Raw genomic sequence first — 27,580 nt, forward strand, 5'->3', positions numbered from 1 at the left:
TGAAGCTCTTGTTGGCACCATAAATTGGTTTTGCTTCACACTGTCCTGATCAAGAGTGTGAAGCTTTCTACGAGTTGTAGTGTTTGCATTGTTACAGAGGGGAGATGTTTGAAGCAGATGCAAGAGAGCTGAATAGCTTGATCTTCGTATGCCATGCACTGAAGTTGTTGTTGGTGACTATAACTCTTGTTGGGCATAAGTGTTCCCCTAGTTGAGTTGTCAAGCTTGAGGGTTTTTTTATTATTTATGAATCTTAGGAGTTCACATGTACAAGTTGTACCACTTGTCTTCTGGTAGGTGGAATGAATGGTAAGTTGCTTTCATCACTTAGTTGGTGGTACAAAGGTGAGTTCATTCATCACCTTTCATCACATTTCATCACCTGATTGGTGGCACGAGGATGAGTTCCTTTTTCACCTGGTTAGTAGCATGAATGACAAGTTGCCAAATGATATTAGAGTACGGGTTGTACATTTCATCACCTGATTGGCGGCATGAAGGAGAGTACGGGTATTACATTTCATCACCTGGTTGGTAGCATGAAAATGAGTTCCTTCTTCACCTGGTTGGTGGCATGAGTAGCAAGTTGCCAAATGATATTAGAGTACTGGTTGTACATTTCATTACCTGGTTAGTGGCATGAAGGAAAGTACGGATTGTACATTTCATCACCTGGTTTGTGGCATGAAGATGAGTTCCTTTTTCACCTAGTTGGTGGCATGAGTGGCAAGTTGCCAAATGATATTAGAGTACGGGTTGTACATTTTATCACCTGATTGGTGGCATGAAGGAGAGTACGGGTTGTACATTTCATCACCTGGTTGGTGGCACGAAGATGAGTTCCTTCTTCACCTGGTTGGTGGCATGAGTGGCAAGTTGCCAAATGATATTAAAGTACGGGTTATACATTTCATCACCTGGTTGGTGGCATGAAGAAGAGTACGGGTTGTACATTTCATCACCTGGTTGGTGGCATGAAGATGAGTTCCTTCTTCACATTTCATCACCTGGTTGGTGAGAATAAGGGCAAGGTGTCGAGGCACATTGTAACGTGTCGAAGAAACAAAGTATGTTGAACCGTTTCGAAGCACAGTTGGTTTATGTATGAATGTGTTAGAATGTATGATGTTTATGTATAAATGTGTTGGAATGTATGATGTTTATGTATGAATGTGTTGGAATGTATGATGTTTATGTATAAATGTGTTGGAATGTATGATGTTTATATATGAATGTGTTGGAATGTATAATGTTTATGTTGATTGATATGAGTGATACTTATGAATGTTTTGCTATGCATGAAGGGATCCATGCTTTTGATATATGAACCATGTTGGTTGTAACACTTAGTATCATATACTTTGTGTCAAAGTACGCATGTTGAAGCTCTGAGTTAGAGTATAAGGGTAGGTCAGCGTAGACCAAGTGTTCCAGTGCTAGGAACGCAAAAGACTCAGAGAAGTTGTCTGAATTCTCTCTTTTTTAAATATTTGCATAATGGCTTGTGTGACAAAAGATCTCAAGCGGTTGAGAGTCAAAACATTTGTAATATGTATACCTTCTATTAATAGCATTTCCTTCAGTACCTAGTCCTCCAATTTGAAAGAGTGAGGCTTGGCCCCATAGTCATAATAGTCAACGGTACGTTCACCCCTGGTTGTCTTGATACGAACTTTTATCCCTCTTGTTGTAATGGGCTTACTGAGAGTAAAAATCATTCATCTTACCAAGATACAGATACGTTTGGTGACTTAACAAGTAGCTAAATGAGGCAGGAGATGATGCAATAGGTGTCTGAATGACCAATATCTCCTCACTTGGTAGAACTTGACTTCCACTTCCCATTTGTTGATAAAGGTTAACCATATGGGGGTTCCCTTGGTATGTCCTTACTTCGGCGGAGGCGTGGTTGTAAGCTTGTGCCATCACTTCAGAGTAAGTCTTCCAAGTGTTGGCATTGATCATGTACTTGAAGAAACAATCACGTAGGCCTGCCGTGAAGGCCTTGAAGGCTGTCTTGTCATCTGCCTCAACGCAGCGAGAATACTCATGGCTGAAGCTACCGGCATACTCTCGTAGTGACTCGTCCGGCTTCTGGCGAATAGTGTACAAGTCATCTGCAGAATGCAAGTGATCGGTCTGGAAGATATGTTGAGAGACAAACAATTTCCTCAATTCCTCAAATGAGTCTACTGTCTCAGGTGGAAGACGGCAATACCAGTTTAAAGCTCCGCCAAAGAGGGTAGAGGGGAAGATAAGGCATCGCTCTTCGTCGGTGTGCATCCAAAATGCCATGGTGGACTCAAAGAGGTTAAGGTGTTCAATTGGGTCCTCCCTTCCAATATAGAGTTGTAAACCAAGCTTTTGTTTTGTCTTCGTTTGAAAGGGGTGTCGAGGATCCTTCTTGTGAGAGGGCTAGGCCTGGGTTGGTTCCAGTCAAGTATCTCGGCCTGACGTTTGGCCTTCAACTTGTTTACTTCCTCAATGAGCTGTAGAACAAGGGGGTCCTGAATGGAGTCATGTACCACTGGAATTTTCTTTCGTAAGTCTTTATCGCCTCTTGGAAGTAGGAAAGTTTGAGTAAGGGCATGTGGTTTTTTTTTTTTGGACTCACCGTACTGACTTCTAGGGCGAGTCTGTCGGAATACCTCAGAGTCCCCCGTACCTTTATGTTCCTCTGGGATATGTTGTTCATTCCCTAGATTGGCAGCTGGCCTGGGTCGTGGGAGGGGACCGAGTCTTTCAGAAACCCTTGGGTCATTGATCTTCGAGCATATGTGGAGGGGATTTTCTCGACGTTGCTTTAGGAAGTCTCGGCCGTCACGATAAATGGCTTTCGATCCTTCCAACCCTTCTGCAATGAGGTGTCTTCTTCCACTTCTTCTACTTTGGGTCGAAGCATCTGGGTTGAGAGAAGTCTCATGTTGATCAATGTTTTGATGATTAGCTCGTTCATCATCAGGGATACCCATGTCGAAGAGAGGTGACCCTTCGTGTTGGGGGGCACCCAGATAATGGTTGATGTCCACAGGGGCAATGAGCTCGTTTGTTTGAGTACGCCTAGTTTCGTGGAGTGCCTTAAAGAGCTTCTCATACTGCTCCTGGAGGACCTCATTCTTCATTGTTATCTTGTTGTTCTGAGCTTCTAGCTCATCGACTTTAGCTTGAAGAGAAACCTTATTTCCTTCCTTCTTTTGTTGCTTCGCACTAGGTGCACGAGGGGTGTCATTCTGTGTGTTATGGCTTCCTTCGCTCCCCATGTTGGAGAGGAATGTTTAGTTAAAAGAGAGTGTACGAATGGTGGAAACCAGCTTGGCAAAGCTGAAGAGAGTGGGAATAAGCGTTGTTTCCATAAACGGTGCTAAATGTTGATGCACAAAATCAGCGAGGACCTTGGTACAACAGAAAATGTTAAGTTTGTGACCTTCGCTAGATTGCTCCGGTCACTAGTGTGGATAAGTAAGTAAATGGATAAGGACAGGAAAGCAAACACAAGATGTACGTGGTTCACTCAGATTGGCTACGTCCACGGAGTAGATGAGTTCTCATTAATTGTGAAGGGTTTACCCAATTACATAGGTTCAAGCTCTCCTTTAGTGAGTACTAGTGAATGATTTAGTACAAATGACATTAGGAAATATTGTGAGAGAATGATCTCTATTTATAGAAGAGAGTTTCTAGTTTCATTCTGATATTGACACGTGTCGTGTTGTGATTGACTTCTGATATTGACACGTGTTGCGCTATGATTGGCTTCTGATGTCGGCACGTGTCGTGCTGTGATTGGCCTCCTGGTTGGAGGGAAACTCTTCTAGGTCCTTGACGGTATAACGTTGATCGGTGCTCAGTAGTTTCAGGATTGGTCAAGTATGGTACAAAACAATAATGGTAAGGGTGGGTGGGTACGAATAGCATATATAATGGGCGTTATATATGCTAGGTTCAATCTTCAAAACCTTCCAATATAATTGGAAATATACTAAAATAAAAAAGCCCAAGAAAGTAAAGCATAGGGATCAAAAACTGGTTTATCTGATTTTCTTTTCTTTTCTTGATTATTTGTGTTTCTATGAATCATAGTGAATCAGTGATGGTGGATCTATTTTATCAACCAGAAATCGTAAGAGGCCCTGACTAATCAAATAACTCTTCCTTCCACAAGCTTTATGTATACCATTCTCTCAGTCCGACTCAGGATGTAGATCTATAGCTCTCACGATTGATCGAGCAAAGAAATAAACCTTTGCGAGTACAACGTATGATTCAAAACTCTTCCAGTTCCATTGGCACATTTTTTATACGAGATGGCAGCTGTACTGCTGCGAGCACTCCTTTCATCCAATTTGCCAGTTAAATACTCAAATAAACTCAACTACATAATCATCAACACATAAAAACCAAATAGCAAATTGTGGTTATCAACTTATCATGTAAACAATGCCATCAGATCAACCAACAGAATCCCGTTTAACTTGTATCAAAACTTTATTCGAATTCTCAATTTGTTGTAGTTTTCTTGTGGGCCTGTGCTTTAGGACTTGATGCATGAATTTCCTGAGGTTATCACCTTATCATGATTTTCCTCTGCTTGATCATCTTATGCACTATTCAATCAATGGGGTTGACTTCTATTTTTGGTAAATATACAAAAATAATAGAATATGCTATGATGATATGATTTTATCATATCTTAACCGCGCTTCACTGCACTGATAAAAAAAAATAATGCTTATGCATCTTAGTGCGACTTCAATCCCCACAGATTTTCCTTAACAATTAATTATTTAACAAACGCTATTATTTGTAAAAAAAAAAAGAATAAAATGATTTGATCATATCCAAGGTATAAAATATCGATGATATCAGAAATATCGGTAGTCCAAAAACACGGAAATTTCGATGGAAATTTCGGGATATTATTGATATCAATAAAAATTGAATAAAACCACAGAAATTGTAAGAAAAACTTGGAAATTTTTATTGAAACTTTGCAGGATGTTTATTTAGCCAATTATCTATTAGTTTATCACAAAAAATTGGAAAGAAATGCATTGCATGATAGATATAACTGATTTAAGTTGATTATATAGCGAGCTGGCAAACACTGTGAGTGTAGAAAATATGTAATAATTAATGAAAGAAGTTTAAACACACCATAATCATTTATATATAATGAATTAGTACAATATATTACACTTTATACATTGCATGATAAGATACATGAGTGACTTAGCAAGGTCTAAAATATCGATGATATCGGAAATATCGGTAGTCCAAAAAAATATCGATAGTCCAAAAACACGGAAATTTCAATGGAAATATCGGGATATTATGGATATTTTAGATCATGATCATATCAACTCTCTATAATCCCCTCAAGTTGAATAGTGAATGTTATAAATTAATATTACTAAATTACTAAAGTTTTCGTGAAGAGTAATGCTAGAGATACTAAATTTGTAGACTAAATTTTGTAAACGAAATAATATAGAAGTTTGTGATTAAATTATTACTTAAACTTTGATAAACTCATTTCCTATTGGTGACACATCATTTAGTTTGCAAATTTTGTCTATAAATTTAGTATTCCTAGCATTACTCTTTCACAAATATATCCGCTAATTGTAATTTCGAAGAAATGTAGGAAGGAGCAATATATAAAGACAATGATTTATAGCTCTTTGATAATATCAATTCTCTATATCCCCTTGAGGGGAGCAGTTTAATTAATATGGGTAAATAGCCAAAATAGTCCATGAGATTTGCATAAATCATCACTTTGGTCCCTAACATTTCAAATCAATCAAAATGGTCTCTGAGATTGTCCACCATCCATCATTTTGGTCATTCTGTTAAAAACTCCGTTAAATGTTCCGGAGCTCTTGGCCGGAAGTTTGGACAATTTTCAAAGCTTCGTAACTCAATCGTTTTTTAACCAAATTCGACCCATAATATATCAAAATGAAGATAGGAAAGTGTAGAATAAGATTATACCTATTTAGAAGCCCAATGGTTGCCGGAGATGGTCAGAAAATAGCCTCAAAGTTGATTGGTCCAAGAGAAAACTGGAAAATTCGCCGGAAACTGGATAAACTTTAAACGTTCATAACTTCTTCAATACTCAATGAAATCAAGTGATTTAAAAACGAAAATCATACTTCTCGACGAGACGAAGAGAATGGTACCTTTTGAGATGGCTAACTAACCGTGGTTTGGCCGGAAAACAGCTCGAAAGTGGCTGTCCAGTGTAAATTGATACAATTTGAAAACTTTAAAGTGAAATTTGAGAAAATTAAAATCTCATCTAATTAAAAAAAAAATACACCAAACCTTAAGAGTGTAAAATGTACTTAGCCTCTCTTTTTCTCTATCCGCATCATGTGTCCACAAAAATGGTTTCGTATATAAAGTCTTTATTTTTATTTTTTTTTATTTTAATGAGGGTAGTAGCTGTTCTTAGTCTTTAACTAATGTTTTCTCTTTCCGCAAAATAACGAAATACATAATTTCACTTAGTTCCTACTGTTTGATTAATAGAAGATAAGATCCCCAGCTATTCCCGCGTGAGGATTGAGACTTGTAATGGTTATCTAGCTATCATCGTCTGTATTGAAGCCTTCTGCTACCTCAAATTAATTCAACGAGAATTTGAGTTTTCACATGTACCCTATCCATCGTTGTATGACTGAGATTACTAATATATATTTTGTGTAGCATTCACAAAAATAAAAAATAAAAAATGAGAGACTAAGGACTCGAAACAAGAAGATATGCTTTCCCTTCTAGAATTGTTTGAAAGGTAGATCCTGCAGTGAAACTTTGAAAGTTTATATCCATGCAAAAATTATTTTGATTTATGCAAGTGTAATAGCTTCTTTTGGTCTTTAATTTATTTTTCTCTCAGTTTCTTTCCTTCTAAAAAATAACTAATCAAAAGTTGATGAGGTATATCTTTATGTGTATTATATCCAAGCTTTCAACGGCGAGTTGTTTAATTAGCTCAAGTCATTCGACTAACGCCAGATCCGGTTGAACAACTGACCGCATTGCAGGGACAATGCCACGTACGCAGATAAAACAAATGCATGTTTGGTATACAGATAGAATAGGAGAGAGTGTTCTATCAAAGGACAGGTGCGATTTGAATGATCTCATCTGGCTTGTTAATTAGGCTGTAATGACTGATTCTATGGTCTTCTCGAAATTATTTTTAATTATAACTAGAACTTCTCAGTTGTGACAGTACTTTGATCATTCTCGAACTAATTTTTATACTTGATTGAGAGAGTTCCTGATGGTCGAGAAAGCTTCTCAGTTGTGACGGTAATCTGACAAATATGTTATTCATCTCACGTTGAGGTATATACATGATCTACAAACATAATTTTTATACTTGAGATATATAAACAACGAAGAAATGGAACATAATCTCCATAAGACAAAAGAAATACAATGTCCTTGAAACTATATTAATTAAAGTCATATCTAGACTTCTCCACAGAGACAGAAGAAATAATACATTACTAATTTACTATTTAGGGCCAACATAGATACATTTGTTCACGCACTTTCTAATATAAGTGACCATGAGCGGATCAACATCTAACTAATGTGGTTTCAAGACGTACAGAAGCCTGTGGAACACGTTTGTGAAGGACCTCCAAGAATGCTCCGGACAAGGACGAGACTCGTTTGTGCCTACAACTGTTTGACGAAATGCCTACTCAACAATACGTACAGAAAGAGTCAAGAAAACTAGGTAAGGAGTCTCGAAACTGCTCTGCAGTTGACTTGTGTGCATTATGGCTCGCAAATGATGACAATCCCCCCAAGTACTTGATAAGATGGCTCATTGTAAATATTTTGAGCTCTTTGCACGTTATTTCTATCTAGAGAAACTTGCAAGTGAATTTCACACAATACAGTGATAAGTTGGCAACATACACATCTAATAGAGAGTGCGTTGCAAATGAGTTATTTTTATGTGTCTAAATAAAGTTATCGTTAAAGTATCGTTTTCATTATCACTGGGTGACTAATTTGGGCCTAGGGGCCATTTATAGTTGGATATATAGATTGGGCTTTAAGTGGACCATATAGTTGGTTAATGGATGTGGCTCAAATGGTGTTAATTTTGGGCCAACTCAACCGATCCGATCCGCCACAAAGCAAACCACACCAGAGAGAGAGGGAGCTGCAAAATCAGAGGAAGAAGAAGTAGAGCAAGTAATAGCGAAGTAAGCAGAAAGCAGAGAAATTGGAGCCGAAGATGGCGTTGCAGTGGATGATACTGACGTACGTAGTGGCGGCAGAGGCGGCGTTGGCCTTCCTGCTAACCATTCCGGCGCCCAAGCTGTTGAAGAATCGATTCGTGTCGCTGGTCTCTCTAATCCTCCAACCCGCCCTCTTCATCGTCCCCTTCGCCGGATTTCAGCTCCTCGGTTCGTTTCTTTTCTCGATTTCGTTCCCATTTCCGTTTCTAATCACACTTATATTGCCCTAATTATAATCATTTCTGCGATCTGGCCTTTCAATCGAAATGGGGTTTCGAATTTCTCGTTCTTAGGGCATTGCATAACATTGGATTTCCCAATTGATCTTCTTTTTTCTTTGATTTTGGTTGCAATGGGTTTGCAATTGATCTTTGACTATGCTATTTCTGTGTTCCTTTTGATCGATTGTGTGTAGATATATATTGGAAGAATGAGCACCGCTTGGCCTGCACCTCTGATACTTGCACCGCCTCTGAGCGTGACCGCTATGAGAAATCCGTCAGTTCCCACTACTCACTCTCTCTGGTTTCATTGCTTTTAAAGTTGCAATATTTAATCAAATTGATGAGATGACACCTTCGGATCATGATCAGCCGCCTAAATTAACTTAATGAAGTAGAAATCATATGACAAAAAGAAAATTACGTTTTGATCTCCCCGTTAACGAATGCTGCTTAGCAGCTTTATTATAGATTAACGTATTATTAATTTAGGGGCCTTTGGGTTCATCACAGTTCGTGATTATATTTACTCAATCATAATGCTCAATAATGCATAACTGCGTCTTAAATTAGTCCTCCCAAACTTGTGTTCAGTAATACACACACATATGTATATAGGGTATTAGATTGTTAGATTGTTTCGGCTTTTGTTTAGGATGTTATCTTGACTCCTGCTTCTTTATCATTTGTTGGACTTTCTTTGTTGGAGCTTCGTAGGCACTTGTGGATGAGGGGTGAAGGAAGGGGTTATGCTTGTTGAAATATTCTAGTAGGAGATATCTCTACATTTGAGCTGTACATCTCGTGAAATTTTTATATGTGGTCCAGTTCTTCTGTTGCAAGTTGTTGCACATTCAGCTTTGGGATGTCTTAGGCAGATCGAGAATAGACATGTCAATGCAAACGGTGTTTGAAAATTTTTCATTTTAATGCCACTGCTAAAACAAAGCTCACCATTGTTCTGGATTTCTAGGTGTCAAAGATACAAAGGTTTTTTGGCCAAGTTCATCGTCTTTCTTTTTAGGTTTAGAATATGCAAATTTGGGGATTCTTTGTTATATTCAATTGTTTTTGACTCATTTCCTTTGTTGCGAACAATATGTCATGCAGCTGTACAAGGCTCAAAGGAATGTAATTCTTTGTGCTTCAGCATGTCTGCTTTACTGGTACGTTGGCCAGATATCAAATGCCCCCGTCTTTTTGCTTTTAATTCTTAAAAGAAAAGAAAAAATGAAGAAGAAGATAAACTTAAGGCCTTTGATATATTTCATGTCATTTGATAGCAATCTACAAATTTTGGGCGCAGGTGTCTATTTCGCATCTGTAAATATTACAAGGACATTCAGAACTTGGAGGAAGTGGAGAAGAGGTACAAGGACGAATAGGTTTTCTCCGATATAGGCTCTTCTTTGGGAGCGGAAACAACGGAGTTAATACTTTTTCATCATAAATGAGAAACGGATGCTACTTTTGGTAATACTGTAATGTCTTGAATTTGTGTGCGTAATTTGTAGTCGTCTAGTATGTTGTTGTTGGTACATTGTTCGTGTTGCTGAAGTACACATTGTTTTCTACTATATATGAAAACTACGGCGTTGATCGCTGTTGAGTATATGAAATTTCAATCTCCATCGATTCGATGAGGATCAAAAGATGGTGCGCGTGATGGGGGCAATACGAACAGGCGGTATCCTGTCTAGGTCAATTAGACATTTGAATTTCGTTGATGGAGCAATCACAATCAGATGCTTTTTGGTCTTTGTTTCATTGGCGTATGTTTTGCTGCAAGTTTCGTTTACACTTCATGCCAACGGAATTCAAATAATTCAGTTGAATTGTTCTCATGAGGTTCTGGAATGAATTGCGGCGTGGACCGACTTGGTTTTCACATACCGTTTGCATTGACCCATCAAACGCACGCTTTCGTTTCATCACAATTGCCCTTGAAACTTCTTTTCACTCTTGAATGATGAAGTTTTGGTTTGATTTATGATTGTTTTAATTTTGATTAGTTCAACGATTAAGATTTGATTTATAATTTTTTTAATTAAACTTCGGCAGTACGAGGAAAATTTTATTATAACGAAAAAAAAGTTACATTTAGTCAGAGAGACATAAATCTTACATCTCATAAAACAAGAAAAAAAAGAGAAAAATGCATGAAAAAGAAGGGGAACATAAATCTTACCCCTCCAGAAACGAAAACAAAAAAGATACAAAGAAAAAAAAGGGGACATCATGAAACCTAACCCCTCTAAAGCCCAACCTAAAAGGTCTAAACCTGTAAAATAAGTCGAACCACACCACAAGGTTAGGAAAAAAAAACATGAGACAAACATGTATGCCGAAATGCACATTAATTTGAACAGTGGAAGCTAGGCAAGCCAACATAATCCGAAAACAACGTAGCACGAGCCGCCGGCGAAGGGGAATAATCTCATACTAAAGTTGGAGAAGACAAACTCATGTTAGCAAAATTGTCAAGAATAACATTTCCTTCATGATAAATGTGAGAGGTTTAGAAAGTCATCTACTGAATGCGGTCCAAACAAATAAACCATTGCATACAAAGAGGTCAAGGAGGACCAAAATCAACCAATTGGAGAACGAAAATAATACTAGAAGAATTTTTGTAGAAACCATCACAAAAGCTATTTTCGTATCATTTTTGCCACAACATAAGCTTCACGATGACTTATAATATTTTTCTTATCAAGTTTGCAAAATATCTTGAGAAAACCTAACAATCATTTTTTTACATGTCATGATTTTTTAATTTTTTTTTATAAAAAAGAGGACAGCTAATGGTTTCGTCATGAAAGTCCACATTTTCAAGGGTCGAAAAAACTCACAGATGCATTTCAGTTTGTCCTTGACCACCATCGTATGATTCACAAGCGTCATGAATCGAAAACAGAACATACCACGTAAAATACGAATTTAAATTCGTTCCTAACCACTAGACTATCTCGTGACGATTCATCTTGACTGCTGACATGCATGCCGCTTGATAATGTTTTCTTTGGCAATTGTTTTAATTTTTAAATATTTGACATATTAACTGAGAAAATGATATTTTTACGATATTTTTTCAACCCGTCGTGTCTTTAAGAATGTGCTGCCTCGAGTCGGCCGGACTGTGTCCTATGCATAATCCCACTCGGAGGAGAGGAAGGGCTAAAACACTAACAAGCTAAAAAGTTGAAAAGATTGAAAAGGAAGGCGCGTTCTAAATGTGCAGCAAATTGACATCTTTGTCGTTCCCAACTCACATCGTACAAAGTGTTCCCATCTTTTTTTCTTTTGGTAGGTATGAAAATAGGACTTGGATTGTCTGCCCTCCAATTTCTGTGCCCTCGTGCTCTCCTGTTTTTGTGGTCACGGTTAAGACACGTCAACATTTTATATTATTATTTCTTTTTGTTTTATTATTTTTATAAAAAAATAATATAAAATATTGACGTGACTTAACCGTGACCACACAAAACAGGAGGGCACGGAAAAGGCACCTAAATGGGAGGGCATACAATCCAAGTCCATGAAAATATGTCCTTATTATACAAACAAGTTTTGGTTTAGTTTAAACGGGTGCATAAAAATGAGTCCATCAGTCGGCACCAACAATTTGACACACAAAAAAAGATGTGTTTTGATATTTTTTCTGCAAAGGAAACTTAAATTGATATAACCATGACCAGCTGGTGTGACATCTTAATCAAAACACATGTTATGAACCGCTTTCAAAATTATTAATAAGTACTTTTTGACAAATTAAAGTGCTTTCAAAAAACGCTTTGATCCAAGACTTAATGAGTATTTCTAGGTCGTAAAAGCACTTTTGTGGAGGTATATTTTTCTCATAAGCACTTGAATATGTCAAGGTATAAGGATTTGTTTGGAACTACTTTTAAAATGACTGAAACCGATTATAGAGAAGATGTTTTTGTGTTCCAAAAACACCTAAAGTGCGTTCTTCCTGCATAAAGCAATTAAGACCTAGTTTGGGAGTGAGGTGCTTAAAAAAAAGCACTTATGAAAAAAAGCTGTGAGGGTTTTAGGTGTTTGGTAAACTGAAAAAAAAAGGGCTTATTTTGGAAGCTGCTGTGAGAATAAGCTGAAATCAAAGGAAAAAGCTGAAGCTGCTATTTGCAGCTTTGGAAAACTGGCTTTTTTTCAAAGCACACGGAGCTACAGTGCTCCTTTAATGAAAAGACCCACTATCAGACTGCTTTTCTTTCCAAAAGCACTTTTACAAAAAAGTTTACCAAACGCTCTGCTGATTTATTTCACAGCCGCTTATTCTCACAGCACAGCCGCTTATTCTCACAGCAACTTTTTTTCAAAGCACAGCAATACCAAACCAAGTATTTTTCCAGGATTCACTGGACATTTTACTAAGAATTGATTCCAAAAATATTGTTAACAAAAATGTTTTAAATCATTTTAAAAACACTCTCAAAGAAGCTCTACGTGTTTATTATAAAAGTACTTCTCCCAAAAGCGCTAATGAGCAAAGTGTTATAGAAAGTCTCAAACGAGTTCCAAATAATCATTGATTTAATACTGTAACATGTAAAAATAATAGATTGAAACTCTCCTTTACTTCCCAATTCAACTTGCAGAATTGCATCAACAAACTGGAAAACAAATTAATTAATGTTTACCATTTCAAGAGCTCATCATTTGATGAAACCAAAATTAAGAATTAATTAACACAAAGAATATGTATGTTTTCTCCTGAAAAAGATCATCAAAACGACCTTCTAATACTCTTGAAATCTACAGACTCAATGCATTCCAATCCAGCTCTGTAAGGATTCAAGAGCTTCAGAAGCTCGTTCGTCTTCTCCTTCGTGTGATCGTCCCCGCAACGAACCTGTAAAACCAACAAGAGCTTCTGAAATGTACCGACTTGAAGGGCCTCAACCAGCACTCTTTCTTCTTGCCTGCTTGCACATTTACACAGCTTCCAAATCGCTGAAATCGAATGCTCAGTCGCCATTTCAGATATCCTCAAAATTTTCTTCACTAAAACTGGTATAGTTAGCGCATCAGCGTACGCCTTTTCCCTCCCTTCATCGCAATCACAAAGACTGTCGATAACCGCCAATGCCCTCTCGCTTACGCCCCTTTCCGAGTCCACAAGCATTTCCAGCAACACAGAAACCAATCCCATCTCCAAAAATGATAACTTGATCTTCTCACCGGCGGAAGAAGATGATGAAATCAAGTAGAAAACTACCATCAGAGAAGCCTTGGTAATCGCGGGCGAAATTTTCTCTCTGATGAGCTTGAAAAGAATGTCATTCACCCCACCAATCTCCGCCAACGCTTCAGCATGTTTAGTGTGATCATCGCAAGAAAGAAGCTGTTTCAATGCTAGAAGGGAGTTTTGCTTGACCGAAAGATCATCGGTTTCCTTGAGAAACCAAACCATGCAATGCAACGATGCCTTCGATCCCAAGTATTTGTGTGATTCTTCATCGAAAGCCGGAAGCATCCAACTCAACGCAGAGAGTAATTCTTCGCACACAATTGCATTTTTCTTTCCGCAATCGCCTGCAAAAGAATCAAAGGCGGCAGAGAGTACAGATGCAGCCCCGTTCTCCAATATGCACCGCTTGTTTCGCTCACTCTCAGCGGCCCAATTCTTGATTCTGCGCACACATTCGAAGCACCCTTGGTGATCCAAATTTCGAGCTGAGCCCGCTAAACTGAAAAGAATCTCGGAGACCTCGTTCGGCATAACAGGAACTCGCGGCGTTGGAACACGTTCAATTCCGTAGCGCTTGTTTTCGGTGCACCATTCTTGAATCATTTTTCTGAGACTATGGTTGGGAATCTGATCAAAGCTTCTCAACACCTGATTTGTCACAGGGCAAGTAAAGTTCCCGCCTTCGAGCCAGGTGTCGATGCTCTGTCTATCGTAGGTTATTCCGGATGACAATGTGACCGGATCCTTCATCAAATCAAGCGATATCGGGCAGAGAAAATGGTCCGGGATCAGGGCTTCCATGTCGAGGTCCCCTGGCTGGTTTTTCGCGGCGCGGTGGCCGGTTCTCCTCCTTATCCAGCCTAAACCCATTGGTACAAGCTAGTACACTGACACAACAGAAGTTATAGGTTAAAGAGATCACGAACGAAAAAGCAGGAGAAAAGTAGAGAAGTTGTTTCTTTTGTTTTTGTTGGTGTTTGATTTTTTGGTTGTGGAACTACAAGTTTATATACTAAAAATTTGTTGTCCAAACTACAAGTTCGAGGCTTTCCCACGCGGCGTTCAAAGTATGAGAAGTGGGAATCAAAGAAAGGAAATTCCAGATGTGAGGGGAGGAATAGGTTTTCTTTTTCTCTCTTTTTGGTAATAGCATTAGATAACAACAAAGAAAGGAAATTCCAGATGTGGGGGTAGGATTTGAATGTTGACCGTTGAAGCTTTCAAAGAATTTTAAATCTTAAATCGTCAAAGGAGAAGAGGTAAAATTAATAGATAACAACAAAGAGGAATAGCTAACAGTAAGTCACTCTGGATTACAGTTTGGTGGTATTTTTCTTCATTTAGAATTTAAAGGTCTTAGGTTCGAATCTCGTAGACGGCGAATTCAATATCAAATTAGGCTGCCCGCTGTATGGCTTAGCCGAACTCTCCCTCTCCTTAGTGTAAAAATATTGATGTACTAAAAAAAAAAGGAACTTTAATGAAAAGCTTCCGATACTATTCACTTTAACGAAAAACCATATTTTTACACTAAAAAGTCAATCATGGTACTATTTATTTTACTCTTAATTTTGTCCTTATTGTTAAGATTCAAAATTTTCAAGTATTTTTCATTAGTTTTCCTAAAAAAAAACAATTTACTTGAATTTGGTCAAGTTCGAATCTGAGTTTTAGCCAAATTTTAGTTTTTTTTACAGTTAAAATGAATTTAGTATAATTATCATGTCGTTTTTTTAGGAGGAATTGGTAAAATTAATAGATAACAACAGAGAGGAATAGCTAACAATATACTTAAATTTAGTCTAAGTTCGAATCTGAACTTAGCCGAGTTTTTATTTTTTCTTTACAGTTTAAATGAATTTAGTGTAATTATCCTGCCCTTTTTTTTTTAAATAACGAACATGACATTTATTAATTAGTATCTTCTTGATCACTTCTCAAATAAGTTGATCAAAAGAGTCTTACTATATGAATGATTAACACACAAGGGAACGATCCATCTATATTAAATACAATTCTCAATGCACGCAATCTTATCTTTTGTGAGAGAATAGTTGGTCAAGTTACCATATAGAAATTTGTCTCCTGACAAGACTTTTTCTACTGAAATTTTTCACCCAACACGACTTTCATTAAAGGAAGATGCTAACAAAATAACATATTATGTTGTTAGTTTCTCTCATTTGAACGAAAATAATAATTATGGGAATAGATGTGGTACAACAAGAATTATTGGTCATTAGTTTATTCATTTGCTCCGAGTCTTCCTCTATGTTATATATATTGGTCTTTTTTCTTCTATGTTATATATATTGGTCTTTTTTTTGTTTGTAGTCGGATGTACAGGAACACAAAGTCTTCAAGTCTTCAACCATGTAAGAACGAGTCCGAGCTAGCTAGGTTCCTCGTATCAGTCTAAGGTTTTAGCTGCCTTCTTCACAGAAGTTTTTGACTTTGAAGGAGTCATAGGCCATTCAATTTCAAACTCCCATTGCATCATTTGACAGGCAAATATATATAAGGTAGATATGGAGGAGTTAAGAATCAATCGCCTTTAAGTTATATGAGAAATTACAAAATATAGCAATACAATTAATTGGAGAAAAATTAAAGGTTCTTTTGTGACATCCCACACTGCTCAGTGAGTGGATCCTGTAAACCGTATATGTATATTCTCATCTCTACCTAGCACAAGGCCTTTTGGGAGCTCATGGGCTTCGGGTTCCATCGAAACTCCGAAATTAAGCGAGTTCAGGCGAGCGCATTCCCATGATGTGTGCCAATGAGGACGTCGGGTCCTTAAAGGGGGTGGATTGTGACATCCCACATCACCCAGGGGAGTGGATCCTGTAAGCCTTATATGTATATTCTCATCTCTACCTAGCACGATGCATTTTGGGAGCTCATTGGCTTCGGGTTTCATCGGAACTCCAAAATTAAGCGAGTTCGGGCGAGAGTATTCTCAGAATTGGTGACCCACTTGAAAATTCTCGTATAAGTTCCCAGAAACAAAAACGTGATGACGTGATCGGGGCCCAAAACGGATAATATCTTGCTACGGTGGAGTCTAGCCCGGAATATGATGGGGCCCGGACCATGATGTGGCATCTTTTTAGTGGTATGGAAAATTTTAATCAAACAAATGTGATGGAGCTTTAAAATTGTATGAAAAATTTAGTCTTGAGAAAATTATATCATAAACAGACATTTTTTACGAGTTTTGATAAAAAAAAAAAAAAAATGATTCACACATTAGGTCCGAACAAAATTGGGTAAAACAGAGGGCTCGATTGAAAAAAAAAAAAAAAAAAAAAACAACAACAACAAAAAAAGGTTTGGTTCAAACAAGTTTCGAACTCGTTACTCCTAGGAAACATGGAACTCTACTAAATCATAGGCCACCAGCTGTTTATGATTAAAATAGGCAGCCAATAGCTATATAATAGTGTAATTTCAGGATGGGCCTGTTTTAAAACTTTTTAATGTATTTTAATGACCTGAACCGTCTAATTCATAAATCATTCTTACAAAAAATTAGACAAATCCTAAAATATTCATTTCTAGTGAAAAAATGGACGAATACGATTCTACAAAGAAACCCTAAACTCTTAATGTAACAGTCATATGATTTTAGACTTGGGTAACCTTTGGTAAACATAATCTTTGAAAGAAAACTTAAAAGATAAACGGTACGAATAGCTAAAATTCATTACGAAGTGGATCTACAAAAAAATGTGTCGAAAATTGTGTAAAAAAAGTGATGTCACGTGTGTATGTTATACATTCCCCATAAAATAGAAATAAATAATTAAACCTGGTTAATTCGAATGAAGCAAATGGACATTTTAACCAAAAAAAAATGTAAAAACCATAAGAAAGTTGCTTTTTATTCACTTTTGAAATGCTGTACAGAAAAGAAAACCACTCCTTTGAAAATGAGCTTATGTTACAAATCAATTTTCAGTCCTGTACCTAACCAGCAAGATTGTCAAGCAACCTTGAAACCAAATCCGGCCTAAGACGAAAACAAGTCCGACCTAAGTTGAAAACAAATCCGGCCTAACGTCGAAAACAAGTCCGGCCTGAGAAAGAAGAAGGAAAAGAACTAAGAAACAAAGAAATGCAGCCGACTGTCTTCGTTAATCGTTCTTCCATCAGTTAATCAAATGGCAGCAAGGAACCCCGCTTGTCCGTTGGAGCTGTTTCAGTGTTTCCGCAGCGACAATTTCACGCCTTCAATCTTTCACTTCGAATGGTACTCACTTGCAGAGCCAAGTAGTAGCCTGGTCTATTCCTGCCTGACAGGAGGAGAACTCATCTCTGTGCTGTAAAATGAGTCGTCCCCGTTTATTGCAAAGAAATTGTCATTCTTTTCTTCATCCCACTTAAGGACCTCCCTCACGTACTTGAATGCCTCGTCAACTGAGGCACCCTCCCAAGCTCGGGTCTGTGCCACAAACAACTTTTCGCCAGTTATGGATGAATAGAGCTCTTTGAATTTCACCGCCACATAATAATATGCTTGCTGTGCCATAGACTGATTATTACCATGGGGCTTAACAGGACTGAAGTCCCTTAGCCACTCGCAGGCAGACAATGGAACCTGGTTTATCTTGCCTTCAAAGGCATCATATTTGTTAAGAAAGAGCACAAATGCGGTGTCTCTGAAACAAGGGTGCCGTACCAAACTCTCAAACAAATCTCTGCTTGCCAGCATTTTATTATGAAGAAGACCATTGCCGTCGGCCCACATTTGATCATAGTCACTCAACGCAACACAAAATATCACTGCCCTCATGTCTTCAAACATTTCGAGCCATTTGAAACCTTCACTCAGTCCCTTGGAATTGATGCGAATTAGTTGATACCTGTGACAAGGAAACCCAGTGAGCAAAAGAAAAAGTAAGAGCAGAAGATAGGAAGCTCGATTGAGTATGAAAGGATGAAGATTTTACTTAGTCAAGGCAAGGGGGTATTCATAAGTTTCATTGTATAGCTCAGACATGGCACTTCTGTCATCAAATGAAAATTCCATAGAGGCAAGTCCATTGCTCTGAGTAACACCCTCAGCATATAAAATGTCCTTCTCAGAAGGCTCATACTCGTTACTTGATATTTCTATAGCCTGTTAGAAATGAAACAACGAACGTACATAAGAATAAAACATGAAGATCGGAAATTCAGTTTAGCTAGCGACAAAGCAATGCAATCCAAGCCTGCTTGAAATGTCACCATGTATATATCAACCAATTAAACCACATTTATTCCAAACATACCTAATATTAATTCAAAGTAAATGTGAAAGATAATCAACTAAATATGAAAATACCATTAGAGGAATACTACCAATTCTGTGATTAACAAATTTGATCATCCAAATAAAGTGTTGACAGACATGCAATTTGGAGCCGAAAGATGTAAAGGCCAAAACGAGTAATGACTAACCCTATCTAAGAAATATTTGGCAACTTCAGGAAAACAGTGTAATTCCTCCCTCCTTTTGTATGTTTCCTGGATGGCAGGATCTCTCCACACTTCATACACAATAGGAGCATACTCACGTGTGGCAGCAGGAAAGAATGCATCCAAGTCTCCGGTTGCCATGATATCCAGTAACCAGTCAGAAAAGTGCTTGAACCTTTGGTTGATTGCATAGATGCATTGCTCACTTTCATCAACTACTGTTTCACACAAATTCATTTCGCAGTCAACCACTGACTAAGGTTCATTCATGCCTAGAAGCAGAGAACCAAATAAGCAAAATAATCTCTCTCTCAAGATGTAAACATTTTCCTCTTCAACCAGTAGAACATATTTTTTCAATATTAATGACAACGGGACAATTATGAGTTTAAGTTATGTTAGACATAAGATGAAACCAATAACACTTACTCCATTCCCTTGGGTAAAAAAAAACTACAAAAAGGGCAGTATTATATCCTTTCGGACAGACAAAGTTGACCAGCAGCACCAGCAAATCAACAGACTAAGAGAAAGGTTGACCCTTCTATCAATAAAAGCAGACAATTCCTATTGACATGACCACCATCCATCCAGTAATCTCAAGTATCCAAAAATGTCAGTAGATATTGCAATGTAACTTTGTTACAAACAACTACAAGAATCATGGATCTAGAGTTTTGTAGCAAAAGATGGACATGAAGATAGCATGCAGTCACCTAGCTAAACTTCTACTTTATCAATTTTGTAATCAGAAAAAGGAGAAAATCCATGTTCATTAATAGAGACCTGAAGGGGAATCATGAGCAGCTGACAAAGATATCCTATTCTCTGTCAATGCCTCCTCTTCAAAACGTTCTCGGCCCTCAAGTAATATACTTAGATACTTATACATATTGCTTTGAATCATGAGTCTGATGTTTTGTAGCTCTTCGGAAGTGAACTTGTTCCCATATAATAACTTAGCCTGTTCCATGGGAAAAAGAAGGATAACATAAGCATTTTTAAGATGTTATACTATCCAAGAAATAAAGCTTCTGATACCAAAAAAAAGTGAATGAAATAATATACAACAAAAACAAAAGCACTGAGCCCTAGGGGCTTTTCGCTAACCGGTCTTCAAGGTATCATGCAGTTTGATTATCCACAAAAGGTAAGTTAGTACATTAAATGGACTCCAGTCCTTTTTTAATATCCTTGTTCTCCCTTGGTTTTGAATCTAAACCGTTCACACAAAACCAATGACCGACGAAGCTATACGTCAGCACATCTATGTTAGATGTACAAATTAATGCTCTCCAAGGTGAATGCCCAAGCTTACCATACTTGCAAATATCAACGATTCAGTTAATTGGACTTCCCCAGATTCTAATAATAATCTCAATGCATTCAAACATGCAGCATCTTGGCTACTTCTATGGTTTTACCATACATTCTAAATTCCTAGTTAAGGTTGTTCAGTCAAAAACAGCCAATGGTTTCAAGGAAAGATTGCAAACTATGTAATGACAATATGGGAAGATAAGGTAAGTTCATTATCACGGTAAAGGAAACACATTTTAATGTCAATTGATGAAATATATCACGAGTCAAGAAGAATAGAAGGCAAACGCAACTATTAACATCTTTGCATTTAGTGAAGAAAGTTTTAAATACTTGATAGTTGGACAACTGTAAACCAACAAGCAACCATGAAGAGCAAGTCTATTCCAAAGTCTAGGTTGACTGGAGCAGAAACTACAAAACACATAATCTCAAAAAGAAATGTGCCATGCAGACACCCCGAAGAGGAGGGGACTCGAAAATAAAAGACTAATACCTGCTTGAAGATTGTGCTAGTTCCAGATCCCTCCAAGCCAAATAACAGAAGTTTCTGAACTCTTCCCTGTTCCAAGTATTCGGGGACTGACCTGCTTGAAGGTGTCGTAGGATCTTCTTTTGCCCCACTTTGATTACCAGATGGTACGGGCAATGAGAATAATGAACAAATGAAACGAGTGGATGCCTGCCTACCAAAAACCAAACTGCAACTGTATAAAAATTCAACTCAAAATCATCTGTCACACACAATTTCAAACGTGCACCAAACAACAAATAACCAACATTCAAGGTAACGAAAGAACCTTTCCCCATATATTCCCTTTAATGTTATTTTGACCTTCCTCCTCATAAGAGCCGTCATCATACACCCAGAAATGAGTATCCGGAGGGCACTGCACGTTGGCCAGCTGAAATAGAAAATCATAAGCTTTGTCGTATTGTAATCAAATGATTTGTGTAGTCGCCACAAAATTCCAAGAATCGTCATCTTATTGTTAACTTTCGTGAGAAGACTTTCGACTAAACACATGATCATCTTACAGACTTATTTATTATGGGAAAATCCTGTAGTACGAATTCACTTTCAATACAAACACATCCTAACCGTCGGGTTGACGGATTCACTATTTCATACTAGAGTTTTTGGTTTTAGATTTCCAAATTAGCTTCGCATTTGCTTGTATTGAATACAAAGGTGTACTACAGACAGACACATTCATTATGGAATTTTAGGTAATCATTAGCATACCTTCAACATCCTACGCTCAATCTTTGTGATCTCTCGACCATTCATGAACACTTTGGTGTTCCCATTGCTAGCATCGGACCTAAGCTTACCCCCAACATTGAGTTTCGAGCTAATGATCCTACCCGGCTTCTCACCTTCCTGAAATCAAACACACAGAACTATAAACATACAAAACACACAAAACCCTACTGCAAAATGCTCATCCATTAGCAAAAAAAACCTCACCTTTCCCCAAAGACCAGAATCCTTATCGTACCAATACCTCCCCGGCTTCAACTTCTGAGGAGGCAATTCACATCCCAAAATCTCAGCTAGTTCTTCTTCCCTCAGCTGCCTCCCATTCACAACCAACTGCTCCGGCCGGAGCTGATTGGCGGGGCACTCCTTCTCGGCCCTCATTATCTGCCCAATCTCCAAAGGGCTGCAAACCCTCGACAGAATCCTCGAACACTTGCCCAAGCTCGACCTTTTCGACTCGTCTATCGGCTGCCCAATGCAGCTCACACATTTCCTCCCCTCCGGCATCGACCCCATCGCCTTCAGAAGGCAATTACTGCAGTACTTGGCGTCGCACACCAAACACCATTCTCTCTCCTTCAATCTGTTCCCTTTCCCGCACCTGCTGCAAATTCCTCTCTTACTCGATCGCCTCCCGGGCGAAGAGGCCCATGCAACCGGCGACCCCACCTGTTCGGTGGCGGCGCTCGATTGCGGCGACGACGACCTACCGCCGTCGTTATCGTTTTCGGGGTCGTCCTCGTTCTCCAAATCTCTTGGTTCATTGAAAGTCACGACAGCCGCCCTCTTTCCTCCGGTGGCGCCGCCGATCGGTTTTTGCTCCAAGTTCGAGTCTTGAACCGGCAACTCAGAGATGAAACCTTCCTCCGCTCCTTCAAATTCCGATCCTTCCCTGCTGTTCCGCAGCTCCGGTTGCGTCCTCGGAGTCGGAAACGACACCGTTCTACTTGTCTCCTTCACAACGCCGCCGTTCCTCGCCCGATTGAACCGCGAGACCTTCTGACCAACCGGGGAAGCCACCGGAATCGAAGACGGGGCTTCAACCGAACCGGCGGCCACGGAAGAAGAGTGAAGATTGAGAGAGTCGATGTTAACGGGATCAACCTCAGGGAGGTCGTAGGGCAGCGGGGGACCTTCGTACTCGATGGCGATGGAGTAATCGAGGTGCTCTTCGTCGGGCAATGGTGCGCCGGCAGGCAGCATCTTTCTGAGGAGGCCCTCCCAGCTCTTCTCGTCCTCCGGTTCGGAAGCCATGGGGTGCTTGGTTCCCGAGAAAAAAAGCTCGGGAGAATGAAACGAAAGGTGATTGCTTTGCTGTGCAGAGCAGTTGGGGGGAAGTTGGTAGAGGGAGGGCGGTGGAGGATGGAGGGATTCCGTTTCCGTTACTAACAGAAGAGTAGAGAGATGTCAACGATAACGACGACAATTTTTCAGATTTCAAATTGGTGTTTTTGGTTGTTTACAAATAAAATATCATTTTTTGAAGAGAGAGATAATTTGACAGATAATATCCCTCGACAGCTGACACCAGGAAAAACTTGGCACGAGACGGCGAGGTAGCGTAGAGACCTAGAGAGTACAGTAAATTTTGAAAAAAACACTTAAAAATACTTTATGAAAGAAGTACGTAACTGGTGTTTCTTGCCGAAAACACTTCGAATGCTTTTGGAACTCAAAAACATTTTCTGTAAAAGCGTTTTCAGCCATTTTAAAAGCACATTCAAACGAACACTAAGTTTATACATTGAGTTACTACTCTTTTAGTTGGTCGACACGTCACTAGTAGCCGTACGGTACTTCTCACAATAGCACGAGTCTTTCATTTTCTTTTTTCTCAATCATTGTACTCCATATTAGTATAACTACCTTCTTATCGACGCTAATGTAAGGGAGAACAGTTGGTGGTTAATCACGTAAGAAAGAATGACACGATCATCTAGCCTTGGTCCTCTCATCATGTCGATACGCCTGCGCTTGTTTGGAGAGATCGTCACAGGTTCATGGCCTCGTCACAGGTTCATGGCTCCGGCCCAGAATACGATCAATCCAAGTTATCACCAACAATTGGACTTCGTTGATGGAAATCTCCCTAACATACTTTTAGTGCAGTTTCAATAAAATGAGATGCTATACATTAACTTCTGCCGTTGCTGCTTCTCAAAACCGGACACAATGTCATCAATTGCTTCCTCCCACGATTCAGCTGCTTCAATCTGGAAAAATTCAACGACAATGTACCCTTCAGCATTACTATTTTGCATTACAGATTATTGGGAGTCGATGCAACCATAAATACAGACCTCCTGGCAAAGATCGAAAGCAAGACGAGCTCCTACAGCCGCCTCCTCGTGGTTATCTTTTACCTCCAAGTTGATTATCAGTACACACTTCCTAAGAACATGGTCCCGGTTGTTGAGATCTATACATTGTGTTGCACACGGGTCAGACAAGCAAACAAGGATAGCATCCTCGAGTTACAGATTAACTTCATAAACTAAAAGATAACACAAAAGCAAACGGTACCACAACTCTTGAAGCTTCCATTAGATTTAGGGACACAAGTTCAAAGTTCCATATGATTCATTTCTAACTAACCTAAAAGCAACTCCTAAAACAACAGCTTTGATCAATTTAAATTAAAGAACCGTTAACAGTTAGATTATTTACCAAAAGTAGAAGACTAAACATGGAAAGATTTGGTTTTGTGAGGTCTTTCAAGCGAAAGATTAATGAAATCAAATTCGTAGAGAACTCTGATCAAATCCAGTCTCATTAAGTTATTAAATTGTCATCTTTTAATCGTAAGAAGAGTAGTCCCTCACACCGACGGCCTTCTTGCATCAAGTTTGAAGCAGGCAGTCTCAAGCCAACAAATTTCAACTTTCCCCCCAACTGTCCAGCTCTGGTTTAACACTATCCTACAAGTTCAAAATCCGGTTCAAAACAAATTCTGCCACAAGCTCAACTAAAGAAACAGATAATTTCAACCATCCGATAAGATTTTTATCAAAAACTCTATCCAGGTTTAAAACTTACGTTTCCTTGAGATTCATTTAAGCATAAGATTCTAAAACCAGCAACTCTGTTGTATGATAACTTCCAATAATCCTGGGAACCTATAGACTCCAAGTTTCTTACTTTCTTACAATTCCCCCTTGGAAAATAATCCATTTCAAAATATCAATCATTGCCCTGCTTTCGTTACCATCTCCAGTGATTACGTTAAGCTGAGAGGAATCGTATGCGTATGACTTAAGAGCTCAAGGTTAACTTGGCAATTGATCAGCTCATCTACATCGCTAGACTAATAACATGTAGACTGATATTATGAAGGTAACTAAAAACAACTCTACCAGCAATTCATATTCCAACGTCTCGATAGAAAGAGAATGCCAAGAAACAAAATTACCAACACAAAGAAGAGCATTTAATCAATTGATTTTTGAATTACTGTGACTATTAATTATTGAAATCCAAAAGATACCAACCAAAACTTGGAGATGGGAGTTAGAACCAACCTTCAACAGCCATGTCAAAAACTTTTCTTCGAATGTTACCACCACATCAAAGGAACTGTCGGCAGCATTGTCCTGCCACCGCTGAGGTGCCAGTTTGACTCCCGAGTTTCTTTTAAGCATAGGCAAGATACCATTACGCTTGTACCTGTAATTGTCGTCAAGGTTTCACTTTGGTTAAATAGAAAACACAGTTCAGAATGCGAAGTACGCGCATAAATTTCAATTCATACACCCTACAAAACTCGAGCATTGCTACTCAGACCTACCAATCAATAGTTGTAATCAACTAAACTACTCGATAAACACGTAGAATCCACAAATATCGAATTTACGCATAAACGCCACAAGGGTAAGTTCATCACACAAAATCTATCAGACTGCCCACTTAATTTCCAAAGGTTGAAGCTTTGAGCCTACAATCCCAGTTGCACATTTCAACACAGAGTCTCAAAGTTCTTCTTTTTCTATTCTGTTAACCAATTTGCTCCTACAATATTTATAGGAATTTATTTCATCACTAAAATATCAAAGTCCCCAAACCCAGAATTCCATAAAACCCAATTGAATAAAATCGAAAGAAGAACAAGTTTAGAGGAGGATACAGTTCGGGGTCTTTTCGCCGGAGATCGTCGAACATCTGCTTGTAAGGAGTGCCAAAGTCGTAGATGTTGGGTCCTCTGAGGGAGGGACCAAGGAGCTTGACATGGGCTCTGGTGCCGTACGAAGCGACGTAGAAGCCTTGTCGCTTGAGGAGTGAGTGAGCCTCCATGCTCCGGTTCTGGTTCAACGAACACACCATGGCGTGCCGGAACTTCATGGCCAACAGAATTTAACTGTCTGTCTTTTTCACAAATCACAATCACTGTTCTATAAATAATTCATCGAATGTAGCCAAAATTTACTCTTAATTTCAAAAATGTCATTTTTTATAAAAACTTTTAAATATATCCAAAATTTATTTAAATAGACACAAATACCCTCAAATTTAACAATTAAATAAAAGGAAAATTAATTAAAATGACTTGAAAACTTTGAGTTTTAATGAAAATAACAAAATAAAAGGTAAAGTGAATAGTACTAGAATTGACTTTTTAATATAAAAATGTGGTTTTTCATTAAAGTGAACAGTACCGGAAGCTTTTTGTTAAAGTTCCATTAAATAAATTAAAGGCCTTTTAGCTATTGTCGCCTCAAGCTCTAATCCAACTTCACCTTCACTGCTACACTCCACCACCACAACCCTTTCCCCCTTCACCACCAACATTGAGCATAGTCGCGGTTACTGCAAGTGGGAGCAGTAGAATTTCAATCATGCCTTCAACGCCTTTTTTCTTCCTAATATCATTTTTAGTTTTAAATATCAAAACAGTTTTTCAGTTAATCCACATGTCGTTATATGATTGTATTTGTGAGACCCACGTGGTGCCATATCATTACATTAACAGAGCAATTGACAGATTTTTCATGAAATAACTAAAATAATCACGATGGGCAAATTTAAAGAAAGACTAAAATGATTCACGATAGACAAATTCAAGAACACTACTATTGATTATCATTAATTGTTAAGGACCAGATTAAGGAGTTATGTAAATGTCATGAATCAGTTTGGCTAAAAGGCCTTTAATTTATGTGATTGTTAAATTTGAGGGTATTTGTATCTATTTAGGTGGAATTTTAGATATATTTGAAAGATTTTATAAAAAGTGACATTTTTGAAATTAAAGGTTAAATTTTTGCTATATTTGATAAATACTAAGAATCCCCCGTCTGGCAACCGTCCCAATTAATCTTTAGGTGTTTAAAAATAAGAAAGGATGCATCCTAGACCCGCCTAGGAACCCGTTTAAGTCGCGGCTCACACTGTTACAAAAAATAAATAAATTTCATTTTGCATTTATTTTTTCAATAAAATGTAAGAAACTTGTTGAGTACTCGAGTGTGAACACTCATTATATGCTTGTTTTCTATGTTTTCAATATGTTTTAATACTTTATAATTTATATGTAATTTTATTTTGTAATTTATGTCTCCCAAAATAATTATGTGTTTTTTAAATATAAATAAGCTCTAATTTATATGATACTTAAATCGGCTTAATTTGCCTAGATCCTATCTAACCACCTAAACTTTAGGTCTTAATCCATCGCCCAACTAGCACCTAAACTTGATCAAAATACGTCATGGGGTGGGCAGGGTTTCAGTTGTTTATCCCAAGTTATCATTTTATTTTTCTTTTTTACTTTTGGGAGTGACTCGTTTAGACGAGGAAATTCAAGCGTCGGTGGTTTAGGAACCCACCACGG

The 27,580-nt window shown here is 38.2% G+C and overlaps 4 protein-coding genes across 5 annotated transcripts; 1 reads left to right on the forward strand and 3 right to left on the reverse strand.

Annotated features, from left to right (window-relative positions):
- The first annotated feature begins 7,887 nt into the window (after positions 1–7,887).
- LOC103438259 (uncharacterized) lies at positions 7,888–10,146 on the forward strand. The gene is made up of 4 exons (XM_008376793.4): positions 7,888–8,441; positions 8,689–8,771; positions 9,605–9,660; positions 9,801–10,146. The coding sequence occupies exons 1-4, from the start codon at positions 8,270–8,272 to the stop codon at positions 9,877–9,879; spliced, it is 390 nt and encodes a 129-aa protein (XP_008375015.1). The 5' UTR covers positions 7,888–8,269; the 3' UTR covers positions 9,880–10,146.
- Positions 10,147–13,031: 2,885 nt separating this feature from the next.
- Positions 13,032–14,760, reverse strand: LOC103438258 (U-box domain-containing protein 21-like). Its single transcript, XM_008376792.4, has one exon. It carries the CDS (start codon positions 14,577–14,579, stop codon positions 13,245–13,247), a length of 1,335 nt encoding a protein of 444 aa, XP_008375014.2. The 5' UTR covers positions 14,580–14,760; the 3' UTR covers positions 13,032–13,244.
- A 2,811-nt stretch (positions 14,761–17,571) lies between these two features.
- On the reverse strand, positions 17,572–23,296 carry LOC103438257 (extra-large guanine nucleotide-binding protein 3-like). 2 transcript variants are annotated; one of them, XM_070823866.1, is made up of 8 exons: positions 21,964–23,296; positions 21,739–21,876; positions 21,293–21,397; positions 20,989–21,174; positions 19,959–20,136; positions 19,155–19,387; positions 18,665–18,834; positions 17,572–18,577 (listed from the first exon to the last, which is right to left on the reverse strand). In XM_070823866.1, the coding sequence occupies exons 1-8, from the start codon at positions 23,008–23,010 to the stop codon at positions 17,998–18,000; spliced, it is 2,637 nt and encodes an 878-aa protein (XP_070679967.1). In that variant the 5' UTR covers positions 23,011–23,296; the 3' UTR covers positions 17,572–17,997. The 2 variants fall into 2 exon arrangements, with proteins under 2 accessions (XP_070679967.1, XP_070679966.1); XM_070823865.1 differs by having other exon boundaries at positions 19,155–19,390; positions 21,964–23,238.
- A 156-nt stretch (positions 23,297–23,452) lies between these two features.
- Positions 23,453–26,188, reverse strand: LOC103409874 (uncharacterized). Its single transcript, XM_017325412.3, has 4 exons — positions 25,877–26,188; positions 25,271–25,419; positions 24,057–24,175; positions 23,453–23,969 (listed from the first exon to the last, which is right to left on the reverse strand). Exons 1-4 carry the CDS (start codon positions 26,089–26,091, stop codon positions 23,868–23,870), a joined length of 585 nt encoding a protein of 194 aa, XP_017180901.2. The 5' UTR covers positions 26,092–26,188; the 3' UTR covers positions 23,453–23,867.
- Between the last annotated feature and the right edge of the window lie 1,392 nt (positions 26,189–27,580).

Source organism: Malus domestica, chromosome 06 (assembly GCF_042453785.1).
Source record: "Malus domestica chromosome 06, GDT2T_hap1".
In the NCBI taxonomy this organism is placed as follows: Eukaryota; Viridiplantae; Streptophyta; class Magnoliopsida; order Rosales; family Rosaceae; genus Malus; species Malus domestica.

Excerpts from the sequence above, each read along its gene's own strand:
- LOC103438259 (XM_008376793.4), top strand. The coding sequence starts at position 8,270 with ATGGCGTTGCAGTGGATGATACTGACGTACGTAGTGGCGGCAGAGGCG. Across the intron at positions 8,442-8,688 it reads CGCCGGATTTCAGCTCCTCG|ATATATATTGGAAGAATGAG; the intron begins GTTCGTTTCTTT and ends GATTGTGTGTAG. Across the intron at positions 8,772-9,604 it reads GTGACCGCTATGAGAAATCC|CTGTACAAGGCTCAAAGGAA; the intron begins GTCAGTTCCCAC and ends TATGTCATGCAG.
- LOC103438258 (XM_008376792.4), bottom strand. The coding sequence starts at position 14,579 with ATGGGTTTAGGCTGGATAAGGAGGAGAACCGGCCACCGCGCCGCGAAA.
- LOC103438257 (XM_070823865.1), bottom strand. The coding sequence starts at position 23,010 with ATGGCTTCCGAACCGGAGGACGAGAAGAGCTGGGAGGGCCTCCTCAGA. Across the intron at positions 19,391-19,958 it reads TGCTCATGATTCCCCTTCAG|TAGTTGATGAAAGTGAGCAA; the intron begins GTCTCTATTAAT and ends TGTGTGAAACAG. Across the intron at positions 18,578-18,664 it reads TACCCCCTTGCCTTGACTAA|GTATCAACTAATTCGCATCA; the intron begins GTAAAATCTTCA and ends TCCTTGTCACAG.
- LOC103409874 (XM_017325412.3), bottom strand. The coding sequence starts at position 26,091 with ATGAAGTTCCGGCACGCCATGGTGTGTTCGTTGAACCAGAACCGGAGC. Across the intron at positions 25,420-25,876 it reads CGGCGAAAAGACCCCGAACT|GTACAAGCGTAATGGTATCT; the intron begins GTATCCTCCTCT and ends CGACAATTACAG. Across the intron at positions 24,176-25,270 it reads GACATGGCTGTTGAAGGTTG|ATCTCAACAACCGGGACCAT; the intron begins GTTCTAACTCCC and ends CACAATGTATAG.